The 15016-nt window shown below is 39.7% G+C and overlaps 1 protein-coding gene across 1 annotated transcript in view; it reads right to left on the bottom strand.

Annotated features, from left to right (window-relative positions):
• The window catches only part of SMARCD3 (SWI/SNF related, matrix associated, actin dependent regulator of chromatin, subfamily d, member 3), a gene marked incomplete at its 5' end in the record, with an annotated part of 23512 nt that extends 9186 nt beyond the window's left edge, over positions 1–14326 (bottom strand). The window contains 4 exons of the mRNA XM_010017004.1: positions 531–632; positions 1166–1261; positions 3096–3218; positions 14204–14326. Of these exons, the coding sequence (XP_010015306.1) occupies positions 531–632; positions 1166–1261; positions 3096–3218; positions 14204–14326 (444 nt within the window). The remainder of the gene's footprint in view (positions 1–530; positions 633–1165; positions 1262–3095; positions 3219–14203) is intronic.
• Between the last annotated feature and the right edge of the window lie 690 nt (positions 14327–15016).

The following is a 15016-nucleotide window of genomic DNA, read 5'->3' as shown; positions in this document are numbered from 1 at the left end:
AATGCATAACAAGGCCCAAGAGTAATGGCAACTCTAACCCTTCCAGGGCAATGTTGTCTTATGACAGATTAAGGCTCAATGTAACCAAAACTGAAGAACCCAGGAAAGCTGTGTAGTCTGCTCCAAAAAAAAAAGGCTGGCACGGCTGCACAGTTCAGGTACCACCAGCAAAAGCCACTCCTTTGAATTTCTGTACAGAACCACAGACATAACTCATGTGCAACATATCTGGCTATTCCTTAAGAAGCCTGAGGTAAAAATGCATATTCTTTCTGCAGATGGACAATAAAAATACTAATTATTATAATGCTAACAACAGTATTTTGCTAGGCTGTAATAGAAATTTACTTGATATGTCCACTTTAATTTTCAAATAATCTGTCGGTTTGGAGTCATTCTATAACCTCAGTGGATTATGTGACATTCCGAATCCAAGTATACTGGGTTTTGATGTATGTGACAGGATAAATTTGCTCTGTTCTGCTATGTCCCAGTGGCTGTATTTTCCATGCCAAAAGCAGTGTGCTGACCTGGTAGTCCAACATGAGGAGTAATGTGCACCGCACACTGACATCACCGGGTCTTTTCACCTGGAAGCCATCCGTTTCCTGGGTTGTAGGAGTTCTGTGCCACTGCCAAAGGAAAAAGCAAGTAAGATGGTCAGTCTTTTTTTCAGTGATATCCATGGAGGTGCACAGTATGCCATGTAAGAACAAGACAAGTACAAGCCTTCTAGAGATCTTGCAATTAACTAAAAAGCAAAAACAACAACCAAAAAAAAAAAAAAACAAGGAAAAAAAAAACCACAAAACACCCTCCTTCCCCCAATTCATGTCTTGCTCTGCCCTTACAATTCAGCTTAAGTGCACAATATGCTCTGCTCTTAACAAGCTTTACTTGTTAGGAAAAATGTGCAGAATATTTTCATCATTTCAAACATTCTGTCTAAAGATGTACACTACATCACTACCACATCTGTGGGTTTAGACTATATAGATTCTGCTAGTAAACATTCTTAAAAAGAATGGAATTTTTAAAACTATAAATGAGATACCCTTATGAGATAATGAATGCGAGAGAACTTAAACAAGGTAGACAACAAGCACATAGCTGTTTACCTGTGCTAGTATCAAGTTTATATGCAAAGGGTGCTCGACCTTCTTACCTCCACAAGATGGTTGTCAGGTCCATAAAGATCTTTGTCCAGCTCAATAACCAAACTCTTAAAAAAAGACGAAAACTTCCGTTTTTGTTTGCTGAGCTGTACAAGCAAAAGAAACAGAAATGTTTCAGGCTGTGTATATTAGCTGGTGTTCTGTGCTTCCCTCTTGGGCTTTCTCTTTCTCTTGAACATTAATTCCCATATAGACCACAAGTTTGATCAATCTAATTGAGTTTTCCCTCTGACAAATTAAGGGTAAGAGGCAAAAATCTCAACAGCGGTGTAACAATGCACATTTAAGGGAAGTTTTCCCTTACTCTCTTAATGTTATTGGAAAGGACTGGCTTGTAATGTGAACAAAGCACCTGTTGGAGCAGGTCCAGAAGAGACCACAAAACCGACCTGAGGGCTGGAACAGCTCTCCTGTGAGGACAGGCTGAGAGAGCTGTTCAGCCTGAAGAAGAGAAGGCTCCAGAGACACCTTATTGTAGCCTCTCAATACATAAAAGGGGCTTTTAAGAAAGATGGAGACAAGGCCTGTAGTGACAGGACAAGGGACAATGTTTTTAAACTGAAAAACAATAGGTTTAGATTGGACATAAGGAAGACATTTTTTACAATGATGGTGGTGAGGCCCTGGCACAGGTTGCCCAGAGAAGCTGTGGCTGCCCCACCCCTGGCAGTGTTCAAGGTCTAGTGGAAGGTGTCCCTGCCCACAGTAGAAGGTTTGACTAGATGATGTTTGAAAGTCCCTTCCGACTCAACCATTTTGTGATTCTATGGCCACCGTATACCTTTTATTTAACAGTTTGGGTTTTTTATGAGTGTTAATTTCTTGCTCTGATTTGTCAGATAACAGTAACTTTTACAGATTAATCATACACTAAGTATTTCCTTTTACATTTTGCCTTTCAATTTAATTATCAGTAATTCACTGTTTACTAGGCAGCTCATACTGTCTAAATAAAAACTGTGATGTTTATATACATATACATATGCATATACATATGCATATACATATACATACCTATGGTTTTTATATATATAATCATACTTTGTATATATATAATCTAACTTTTCATAGAATACAGTCCACAGGATTTCAATTATTTTCTTTTTATTTAATGCAGATAATATTTTAGAAATACAACCTCCTTCAATTTAAAATTGCCAGTAATTGAGAAGTTATTGTCCCAATAAAGACTGTTCATTAAAATATATGTTCTAATTTCTAAACTGAGTCTGTTTAACTTCAGTTTCCAGATGTTGCACTTTGTCATACCTTCATCCTCCAGCAAGATTATGATTTTGATTCATGTATCATTATCTCCAGACAGACAGATGAGCCTTGAAAGCCTTGTCCTCTCCATACATACATGTTCTCCATCTGTTTATCCTATCAAATACTTAGCTTGTCCAGTCTATTCAAATAAGTGACACCTTTATTAGGAAAGTCCAGCCTTCCCCAGGCAAGCTAAATCCATTACTGAGGTTTCTGAGGACTTCAGAATGATAAAACTTTTCTTCCATCCTTGCTCTGACCATCCATACATCCTCTTGTCCTTCCTAGGAATATGAACTACTCACTTCTCCTTGTCTTCATACTCTTCACAAGATGCAATGACTGCTGCAGGCACACCTCTCATGATCTGAATCCTGCCAGATCTTTTAAGTGAATTGTCTCAGCCCTATTCTCTCCACCTCCTCATACCTGTCCTGTCCTTAAGTCTGCTGCCCTCCCTGCCCCTTCCCAACATTTACATCATGGTCTTATCCCTCACTCCAACTGGACACGGCACCTTCCCAGCAGCAATAAGCCAATGCTGCCATTCAGAGATGTCTTATCTCAGTTGATGTCCCCAGTAAAGTCCACCACCCCACAGGACAACCTCTAGATCCTTGCCAGCCCCAGTGAAGCACAGGTAAGTCATACGTCATCCAGGAGCTTCCCCTCCACTCGCAGCTCCCATGAAGCAATGCTGCCATCAGAGTCATCAGCATCAGATTTTGCAGGATTAAATGTGTTGGAGATGTAAAGTCTCAGTTTCCGCTTTTGCTGTTAGAGAAAAGAAAAGTACACATCCACTCTAAGTCCAAGATCTGAGGAAGCCACAGGAAAGGGGATAGTTATACATTTAGTAGAGAATCTGCAAGTTTGGTACAATTGCACCAGGTTATACTAGAACTTAAGATTTGGTTATGTATAGGAAAATACACTGAAGAGCTGAATCTGAAACTTCCTTTCAAAAACTATTGGCTATACTAACATCCTAAGATCCGCTGTAAGTGGAGAAAGAGTCTGAGGCTACACATCCTGTACTTCTGGATTAGGTATTTGAGAAATCATTGGAAGAAAAGCATGATACAATGCCCTTCCTGTCTAGATCCTAGCTAGACTGCTAAAACTCAGCTTCAAACCTCTTGCCACATGAATGTCTTCCACAGTTGCGTCAGTTCAGATTTGTAAATGGCAGTTACAAATACAGCTAATGCTGCAAATTACATGCTGGACACATATTTGCCCATCTTCATTCTAACATCATGCCAAGCCTGGTAATAATCTTCCTATACCTCACACACGGGCTGCCTAACCTTAGGGTTGGAAAGGACCCTAAGATCATCTAATTCCAACCCCCTGCCATGGGCAGGGACACCTCACACTAGAACATGTTACCGAAGGGCCTGTCCAACCTTCCTCTTTAACTGCCTTTCACCCTCATCAAACATGTTGCAGCTCCAACTTGCTGTGAAACCTGAGTGGAAGAAGGCATCATGCTTCACCCCTAACCCTGGTGCTCAAGTCTGTGAGAGATACAATCATGCCTACCTGCTGTAATTTTTACAGAGTATCTAAGGTTTCCCAGTCACTGTACTGACTTAGGGCTATATTATTTCTCATTGCCCTTCTTTTTTGTGCACCATATGGAAAACCTGGTGATTAACTCTGATGTGTGGATTCAAGAAAAGATATTGCCAAAAATTTCTCTGGGACTCAAATATTTGTTTATAATACAATGACAAAAAGGCTACAGCTGTCAAGTTAAACAGTCAAAACAGCCTTCATAGAACTTAAGAAAGGAGTAGTCTTGTAAAGCTTTCACACTCCCACATACACACATATAGGAGAGACGGAAGTCATATACACCAGGTCAGAAAACTAAAAATCTAATATAGCACAGAGGAACGTGGGAGGCAGAGATGTATGGCTGAACGGGAAAAAAGACAATTACTACATTTTGCCAAATCTGGAGAAGACAGTGACAGAAAGGTTTGATGGAAATGGAGTGTCAATAGCACGCACTGACAGGAAACAGGTTTTTCAGAAGTGCCAAGAGTCCAGAAAATGACAGGTTGACACAGATAAGAACAGGCAGACAGGTAGAAAAACATTCATGAAAATCCGTATTCTTTCTCCATCCTTTCCTATAGGATTTACTTGCTAAAGTGCTCCTTCATTGTATAGATTTGGGGGGTTTTATTTTAATGACCCAGAATCTTTATTTGGTGTGGAGGACTTGTGATGGACTTCACATTTCTAAATTCATAACTCTTCAAATTAACTTGTACATTTTATGTTCCTGAATTTTATTCCCGCCTCATTTGCAAAACTGTATTTATATCCATAAGCAGCTTTTCTCTTACTAGTTCATCTTAGATACTCTACTGATATTTCAGATTTATATCAGTGATTCCATTTCCTCTTCTTTTGATTTCCAAAGACATTATCACCATTCTCCCTTTTACCATCAAAACTCCTTCTCTCCTTATATCTTCTCATATCCAGACAAGAACTATGTCTGTTCCTCTGAAATATGACATTTCATCACTAAGATCATCCTCTGCAATAACAACCTTATTCAAATCTGAGCATTTTAGATGTCTTTCTTTCTCCTAGCTTTCAGGCCCTAGCTGCCTTGTACAGTTCACCTGAAACCAAGTCAGTAACAATGTCTAACTCCACTCTGAAATACAAAATACCTCTCCTTGATGCTTTACACTGTTTGCCTTCACTAGCACCTTATCATTTTTCTTTCAAGTCATGCACAAGGCAGAGGCAGCTTGCATTTCAGAACTGGTCTCCTGCTGGGTTCCCTATACTTTCCCTGCTCTGCCAAAGTCAGAGTGTGCATATCTTTTCATTTCTCTCTTCAATGTACAGTATTTTCTTCTAAACAATGAACCCTCTTTCTCAAATTTAATAATTTCTTCACTGTAACCCCTATTACTCAGCTCACTTCTCTACATTGTCATCAGAAAGAAACTTAGAATAATTATGAATAAAAATGTAATGGCTATCTCTAAAGTTACCTTTTCTCCTACTTCCTATGTACCTTGATTTTAGATCAAAACCCATTTAACCTTTGACTCCAGCATGTTACAGACACTACTGACAACCTGCAAGTACTGTGGAATGCTGAGCCTTTAGTATCTGCTAAGCAAAGACATTCTATCCAACAAGGAAAATGTGCAACCTGTATCCTGGGGGTTGTCTTCGGATTTTGGCCCAAAAGGTACTGCAAATTTGCAACACTATTAAGGCAGTGATTATGTCCTAAATGCAACAACAGAAAGATCGTTGCTTCTGACTTATCAGGAAATCAAACAGGGCAATTGCACAGCTGCAAGAGGACTCCAACACCAAATGAGCTTTAAATCTATTATAAATCTTTATTAGAATACCAAGCAGAGTAAGGTCACAAAAAGAAGGAAAGCTCACTTTTGCCAGGTAAAACGAAATTTAAAAAAAAAAAAAAAAAAACAAAACTTTTGTAAACCATATTTTCTCTGCTCACATGTCCTTAAAAATGGTTCATTTCTTCAGGCTTGCTCTTATTCCAGCAACTCTGTGATTTCTGGGGTTGCAGGAAACTCTGTAGGGTCACTTCTGGGGAGACACAGAAAATCCTCTCTTTTTATTCCTTACAATCCAACCGTGATTGTGCTATTGCCTTCTCTCAGAAGACTCCAAGTATGTGCTTTTTCTTCTGGCGTTTTACTTCAAGGAGGTAGTGCCTCATCCTGTTTGCCTCACTAACTGCACTACCCTGCTCTCCAGCTGGCACCATCTCCCTTCCCTCTGAGGGATTTACCAGGCCAATTACACCTCAGGACATGACACACACTAGCTCTCCTTTCTACATCTGAGCTACCATCCTTTAAAAGGAACCTACATAGCAATGCAACTGCAAACAGGTGTCAGCCATCACAACTGTCATAACCAGTAACTCTAGACCTGACCTGCAGAGTGGAGCCAGATCTGCCAACGACTTTCTGGTAAGCAGTCTAAAAAATTGTGAAAAAGGCATTTGGCCCTGAACACTGCTTGAACAGCCAAACATGCCCTCCTCTGTAGCACACCATACTGACCCAGAAACAGCCAAGCTTCCACAACTACCTTTCTGAAGCTGCTGTCACCGTGTCCACCTCCTGTTTGTAAGGGCACTGCTCCATTTTTCCTTCTTTCTGCCTTTCCCAGAATTCCCACTACCACTTCTTCCTTACACATGTCTAAGTGTTGCCAGCACCACTGCCTCCTCATAAAAGCTACCAGGGATCAGCTCGGCTCCAGACAATCTGGGATGATGACTATCTTCTTCCAGTTCCAGGAACTAGACAATGGCACTTGAACTTGCCCTACATACACCTATCACCAACAGTGGGAATACGCATTTTGAGCAGTGGCATTTAAAGAAAATACATCTCCAGCAAAACATCAGAACCATAGCTCTACAAATGAATATTTTCTTTGGACCAGTAGGCTTCTTCTCCTCTATCCTGACTCTTCTCCTGTAAGCTGAGACACTACAATTTCACCTGATGAAGCAAGATTCTGGCAGACATTGAAGAATATAGTCTGAATTCCTCCTGAAGAGATCTACCCAGTGAGTAACAACTTCAGCACTCTCAGCTATACTGCTATCATTAGGATGACCGGCCTTGGAAGATGTCAGCTCAGAGATGGCACAGACAGTCAAGACCCAAGTTTGCTCAAGAAGAACACCTAAATGGCACTGTCTGGGGTTTTATAGCCACTATACAGACCACCAAGTCCCTTGGCTGAAGATACACACCCAAAATCACTGCACTCAGTTCACTTATCAGTACTCCTGGCTTCCACAACGATGTTAAGTTCATAAACAGAAGGCTCTGAGAGTGAGGTATTCTTCCATCTCCATCTCATCCAGGCAGGAAATGATACAACATCAGTTATCTGCAACTTGGTTACTTTGCAGCCTAAATGGAGCAGTGCAATGCAGTTGAGGAAGAAGCCACTGCCCTTCAACAAATTCTGCAAATTTCTTAGCAATGCACATTATAGCACAGATCGAAAATAAATTCTCCTCTCCGTATGGCTGGTTCTCAGAGAACAGAAAAGCAACCAACCAAAACCTGTGGCCTTGATTTTTACCGGTAGGATTCTCAGTAGTTTGGAGCAAAAACTAAAGAGAAAACTTACAGCTCCAGGGCAAGAAGAAAGCATTGCATTTCATCTCTCCAGACACAGTGAAACTTTATCACCCACAAAGAAAAGATTAACAGGGGGGAACTTCATAGACACTTGATCAACATTGTGAACCAAATAACCTCTTGTCTGAAAATCAATAAATGCTTAATGTGCTTATTCCCTAAGTGTAAGACACACAACTTTACAACTTTAAGATGTATCTTTGACTTGTCTTCAGCAAAATTAACTTGAAATAGCAGTCATATTAAAAAGAGGAGCCTTCTCCCAAAAGCTCTGTATTTCACTTACAATTTCTCCTTGAAAAAAAGGGGGGGGGGAAAGAAGCAGCATATGTGACAGAAGACTGGGCATGTCAGCGATGAACTACTGCAAAGGTCTCAGCTACAATAGCAGCACAATTGGCAGGAGAGCTCATGTGGAATGAAACAGATCTAAAAAGGAGGCTGACAAGAATGCTGCAGCAGCAGTACAGCTTTTTCTCTCCAAGTTCTTAAATGTCATCTTCACACAAATCAGCACAGTTTAAGTTGAAGTAAAGAGGTGTAATGCTGGAAATCCATCAGATTCTTCAGAAAACTACCTCTGGTTTATATTGCCTCTTTTTTTCCAATTTCCATTAGCCTTATATCCTTAAAATTCAAACCAGAATCTAATCATCTGAAGATACCATGATCTGTGTGATACCCCCAAGACAAATCTCCATCATATACTGAAGTTAAGGTTTTCTTCAGTGGCCTCTCAGGCAGGCAACAGTATCTACAGGACACTTCCAGGGAAGCTGTGCTTCGGATTTCAAACAAAGTAAGTTATCAGAAGATAGTCCACTACCGACTGAATCAGGGAAATCTGGCTGTTGATCTTATGAATAATATTGTATTAACAGCTTTCTATGCACATCTTAAGGATGGATTCTGTGTACCTCAACACAGCATAAAAACCTCAAACATAAAGCACAGGAAAGACTTAAATCTCTGTTTCTGCATTTGCACATAGAGTAACTGTTTCTTCTTCTCACAAATAAACTTTTTAGGAAACAAAAAGAACAGGGAAGATAAAGTAGCATGGAGAGTAGAAATCAGAATTAAAAAAGAATATCCACAAACAACAAGTGTTTAAGTCTGACCATTATAAAATAATCAAATGAAACGGAGTGTCCACATCAGAACTGGAATATAGAGGTATCGCTCACCCAAAGTAGCAAGAATAAGATATGTCAAAGTTTGTAGAAGAAATAAAATTAGTTATGTAACTCATGGCAACAAAAGACAGGTAAGAACTTAAAAATGGCCAACTTGAAGCAGGAAAATCAGTGACTCGGTAAAATAAACAAGTATCATGAATACTAAAAGAACTACCCAGTATTTACTGAGTTCAAAACTGGAATAACACACGAAGAACACCTGTGGACAGTTCTACAATAACTTCAACAAAAAAAAAAACCACAAACCTCCAAAAAGTCTAACAAATGTTACAGAGGAATAAAATGGAGAATAGTATGCACAATGGTCTAAAAAAGTCAGTTAGAGCAGCTGTTGTATGGCAGTTGTATACTGTACTCTTTCAGGAAGAAAATAGGGAGGTGGATTCTTACACGTGTAAGAATAGCTAGGTGCACTGAAAAATTCCTTCCCTACAGCGATTAGAAGCACTGAATTTTTTACCTAAGAGAACATTAAAGAACATGAAAGATGTATCTAAAATATGGGCTGATCTAAAGGAGATACGGTGTTTGCGTCTTCCTTACCTCATGATGCAAAAAGCAGAACACATAAAATTATGCCACAAGACCATAAATTCAAACCTGATCAATGGAAGTATGTCATGTATGCTATAGAAAGCATAATGAACCATTGTTAGCCCACAGAACTCATTGCCACAGAACACAGATTTAGAACTTGCAGGTTTTTAAGGCAGAAGATACTTTATTGTCCAGTTGATTTTCCTGTGCAACACAGACCCTAATCATTCATCAATCAGGGCAGCTCATTTTAGAGGATATCCAGTCTTGACTTAAAGACTTGACATAATGAAAAATCTATTACATCTCTGATATCTTGCTGTAGTGGTCATAAATATGCACATAAATCAGTCACAATTGGTCTATTTTTGAACTACCAATGAGTTGGACTAAAGCCAAAAGCTCTTAAAAAAGAAACAAACCCTCCCAACAACAACAAAACACAAATACCACCAGCAACAAAAAAAATCCCTCACCAAAACACCCCTCCCCCCAAATATGTGCCCCCCTCCCTCTGGATAACACATTACCCAGGGAAGCTGTGGAATGTCCTACCTTGGAGATGTTCAAAAGCCATCTGGACGAGGTTCTGGATAACCAGCTCTATGTAGCCCTGCTTGAGCAGGGGGGTTGGACAAGATGACCTCCAGAGGTCCCTTTCAACCTCAACCAATCTGTGATCCTATTACTGATCACTATTAGTAAGGACACTGATCCACACCAGCCTCATAATTCCTGTTGCCACTGCATGTGGGAGAGGGAGGGTGGTCATGCAAGATTTAAATAATGTTCTCATCAAACACTTCAGCTACTTTGTGATGGGTTAAGAATGCACTCATTCTTTGCCTGTTTGTGTCAAGGCTGAGGAACCTTTTACCCAGTAGCTTGATTCAGTCCTAACTAGTTAAAAGCAGCATAGAATGGTAAGACAGGCTCTGCCAATAAGTAATCCAGGCAATAAGCCAGCCAGTAATGCAATAACACATGCTGATGTGGTTCCATTGGCAACTCAGTCCTCTCAATAACAACATGTGTAAGAAGCCCCAGATTGGTCTAGAGAAGATAACCTGGGAACTCCTAGGGCCAAATTCAGGGTACCCAAAAGCTCGGGTTGCTCCAGAAGTGCTTTTTTGCATTATCATTCTAGTTTGAACAATTCATTTTGACACTGCATTACAACTTTAACAAGTAAGATGTCACTAGGGTCTTCTGCAGCAACACTAGGGACTTCTCTGTTGCTCATCACTTTTAATGATGTTTCAAATCAGTTGGCAAGTGTTTTATAGCAGAAATTCCTCCACTTAATCCCTGCCAGCACCAAGTCCAACATGACAATCACAGAAAAGGAAGTACACTGCCCATGTGCCACAGACCTTAAAGTACAGAGGGGAATCTACAACAGCTAAAAAGTGATAAAGCTGCCACTGCTTTCAGTTACCTTGTATTTTCGTTAGTAATCCCCAGCTTTTTCTCTGTAACATCCCATGAAGACTGAATAGTATGCTTTGCTCAAGTTGGAATAAATGATACTGACTGCATTTGCTGATTGAAGTGAGTACAGGTTTGATTCCAGGAGCTCAATGACAGTAGAGTTCAGAGTATGACACAAAAATCCACAGACTTTATTCATTCTTCTGTCCCTAAGAATATCTCTTAGAGGTATAGAACTCAGTACACGGCAAAGATGAGAGTCTCTTAGAAAAACAGAACTCTAGAGCTCAGATATGAGGTGCTGCGGACACAAGGCATACTGAGCAAAAAAAATTGAGTTTGCCTGGAGGGCAGAGGATCATGCAGAAACTTTTGTGTTTCAGGGAAAAAACGCAAATTTCCTTCTGCCAGCAATCTAATAGCAATTCCTCAATTATTTTAAAACCTCAAAGTGGGAAAAGCACATTTAGTTTGAGGCACTCCAACTACACATAGGTCTCGTCAATGTCCCATACCAGTTCAGTGTGAAAGAGTGACAGCTCCTGGTTTGGGTGAGACCAAAATATTGTCTGTGGCGTCAGGGCTTGGAGCAGGAGCCTTACTTGTGAGATGGGTCACTAGATGCTCTCCTCTCAGCCAGGTGACCTTGGTATGAAAATCATGTCAGTCTTAAAATTATGTTTATGTCACAACTGATGACAATGGGAAGAAACAGGCACTTCTTAGGGCACGATTTATGTATATTCTTTTAAACATCTACTACTGTATGAGAACTGTGCCCTGAACTCCACTGCCACACTGACTAAACCTCTTGACTATGAAGAGAGACCAGAGTGACAAGCTTACATATAAATAAATACAATGTCAATATCTATACTTAGCCAAATAAATCCCACTCCCAAAGTCCACCATGGCGTTAGCTGTCCAGATTTTCAGTAATGCATTCTTCTTTAATGACATCTACTCGTTTGGAGTTGAGCCACGTGGCTTCTGTTTCCTTCAGGCCATGGAGCTTGCTATATCTGTACTTCTAGCCACACTGCAGTCAAACAGCCCTGTCTGCCTGACTACCTCTTAAAAAGTCCTTTATGGAATTCTGAGTGCATGAGTCTTCCATAAAGTCAGTGCAAGGACTTGCGACAAGTGCCATGCAGCAAATACTGCTCTGCAGATGAGAATGTAGCCCAAGAACATAGGACTGACAGAACATGCTAATACCCAAAGGCACAGAAAAGAAAAGGCAGGATCCAGGGTGAATAAGCTGGGAGCTGAGAAAGGTTGCTGACTCTGGTAAAGTGAGCTGGCAGGTGGTGAAAGCCATTTCCCCTCTCTTCAACCAACCTTGCAAGCCCTAACTCTTCTTGCTTTCTGAGCAACCCCACAGCTGTCATCTGTTTCAAGAGAGCAACTGTTCACAGAATATCCAAGTAGGATCAACAGGCCTAGCATATTGTATACACTGTCCTCAATCAAAAGTGTTTGAAACATTTTCCCTAAAATTTCTCCAGAATAATTAGTCTTCAGAGAAAAAAAAGTCAGCAACACTAGACCATAAACTTGTGGTTCCCAAAGACTGTTTCTAGATACAACTCAATCACTGTGACCAATATGGTAAGTGCAATTACAACTGATAATTCTGAGCAGTCCTGCATATTCCCTACATATTATCACATACCTTAGACAAATTTAAATTTTTACCAGGATTACAATCCCGGTTTGGGAACCACTGTTTTAACGCAAGTATTTCAAAATTACAAAAGCTTTGATAGGAGATGGAAATGCAGAGATAATTTTTATTGCTGTTACTAATGCTCTAACTATAATAAAATGAATATACTTACATCAGAACAACCCCTAGTTATTTAGGCTTAGCTCTCTTTTGACAGGTCTTGAATTTCACAGCTGCTACACACTAAGTCTAGACATGAATTTGAAAAACATCTGATTGATCATTCTTTAGATGTTAACTAGCTGAGTAACTGATATTTAAAATGTCTGCTGAGCCCTAGATGGAAATGGAATTTTCTGTCTATAGTTTCTGTAAAGTGCTGTGCCTCCTAGACTCTTCCCCATTACAGGCCTTGAATATCTCTGGATATTCAGAGCTGAAACCTCATGTACTGGTCAATTCCCTAGTTAAAGAGTTTGCCACAGAATAAACATCTTCCTTCAGATTTATGAAAGCAAGTCTAAGTCTTCAATTACTTTTAAACATGGCCAAGTTCCTAGCTAGTTTAAAATAACTGTGTTCTACAGACATTAAGAACCTAAGGCAAATTATTCCAAGAGTCAGGCCAATCTACTACATACAATACTTTCTGACTACAAACTTGTCATTTAAACCATTCACACGTTGGTTCCTATCTATAAATAGATATGTTAATGGAACTTAATTCCTCCCAACTTTTTTTCTGTTTCATATGTATCAACTGGAAAAACATCAGAGGTAAAAGCCTTCCACATCTTATCACATACCTGTACAGTGACAAACAGAATGGTATCTTGATCTTAGTTGGGCTGATACCCATTACTCTGGTATAGACAAAAATGACAGCTTTACTTCACAATAGACATACAGCTACAAAACTAATCATACTACAGGTTTACTATATGAATGAGTATGAGCATTCAATACAGTCATAAAAATGAAAAGAAATTCTTCACAATGAAAGTGGCCAAACATTGGAACAGATTGCCTGAAGAGGCTGTGAAACCTTCATCTGTAGAGATTTTCAAAATTCCACAAGGCCTTGACAACCCTGTTTTGAGCAGGAGGTTGAATTAGATGACTTCCAGTTTCCTCCTACCTAAATTTTTCCATGATTCAGTTGAATAGACTCAGAAAACTTAGGAAAAGACCATTTTAGTAGGGTATTATGCATGGTGAAGTGCTGAACTCAATCTATTAGAAATTGCAGAAAGCGTCATCCATTTTTTTCTTACATAAATCATCCTTTTACAGTCTATGTGAATGTGTACATTTTTGCAGGATCTTTAACAATTTTTCTGTAAGTCATTCTTCCCGTTATATGTTTTATTATTCCACAAGTTTTGCTTATGACTGAATTCTCATAGGAAATTTAATACATCTCTTCAGTATACCCCTCTAATCTCTTATTTTCTTTTTAATCATTCTAATAAAAAGTTCCAAAGCCAGTGCTTATTTATCCAGAAGCTATTATTCTCCTTATTAAAGCCCTTCAGAAGATAGTTGGTAATATCCACAGAATTTTCCCCAACACTTTTCTATGCAAGCTGCTCCCCAGCTGCTTATTCTTAGGAGGTTTGTCTGACCTGTTTCTAAATGTCTCTGTTAACAGGACTTTTACTGGAAAGACCATTCCACCATTTAATACAAGGATTATTTTTTTCCCCTAACTCAATGTATAAACTGTTCATTACGTACCTTCATTGGCCTCTTCAGCGCTTCCTGAATATCCACACGCTTCCGCATAATGGTCTGGTCTAGTTTGCGTTCAAAGGCCAACAGATCCATGTAGGCTTGGGACTCAGGAACCAGCTCCCGGATCTAAGAGGAAAGCAAGGAATATCCAAGCACTGGAAGCAAGAATCTACTATGTTCCAGAGCAGTAATACTAACACCTTCCCAGACCTTGGACAGATGTGCTCAGAAGGAGTTACCCCTAAAGTAGATCCCAATTAGCAAGGAGGTCTCAGTGGCATGGTACAAGCGTATGACTGAGAAGCTGGAGCACAGAACTAAAGCTAAGGAATTCTGGAAGACCCCAGCTGGATGCACAAGGCCTGAATCGTGGATCTTTTTTTTTTCAAGTGAGGCTTAGCTAGAGGCCACCTGGGAGCCACTGCTCTTAGCAAAACAAAGCACAGTAAATTTGTTTTGTTTAAACTAAAAAAGTATTTGGTCTCTCTAGGCTAAAAATAAAGGGTGCGTGTTCATGTTGACTTTTTAAAAACAAGTGTTACCCATCATAAGCAAAAACTGCCCTTTAGTCAACACATCTTCTTGGCTGAGGTGAAATTGAATTTCACATCAATGTTTCAACATGACCAGCTATACGGTGGATCTTGCCAACTTTTACTGATATCTCAATATGCTAGTTAAACTACATTAGTTCGATTAACAAACCCCTTTTCTATTTCCCCTTTTCCAAAGAAGTTAGCAGAGGAGGTGACATGAAGTAGGTTAGGAAGAAGACCTAATGATCTGAGCTTGGAAATGGGCAAGTACACCCTTACA

Source organism: Nestor notabilis, unplaced genomic scaffold (genome assembly GCF_000696875.1).
Source record: "Nestor notabilis isolate BGI_N333 unplaced genomic scaffold, ASM69687v1 scaffold23946, whole genome shotgun sequence".
In the NCBI taxonomy this organism is placed as follows: domain Eukaryota; kingdom Metazoa; phylum Chordata; class Aves; order Psittaciformes; family Psittacidae; genus Nestor; species Nestor notabilis.
This window is presented reverse-complemented; position numbering and strand designations above follow the sequence as displayed.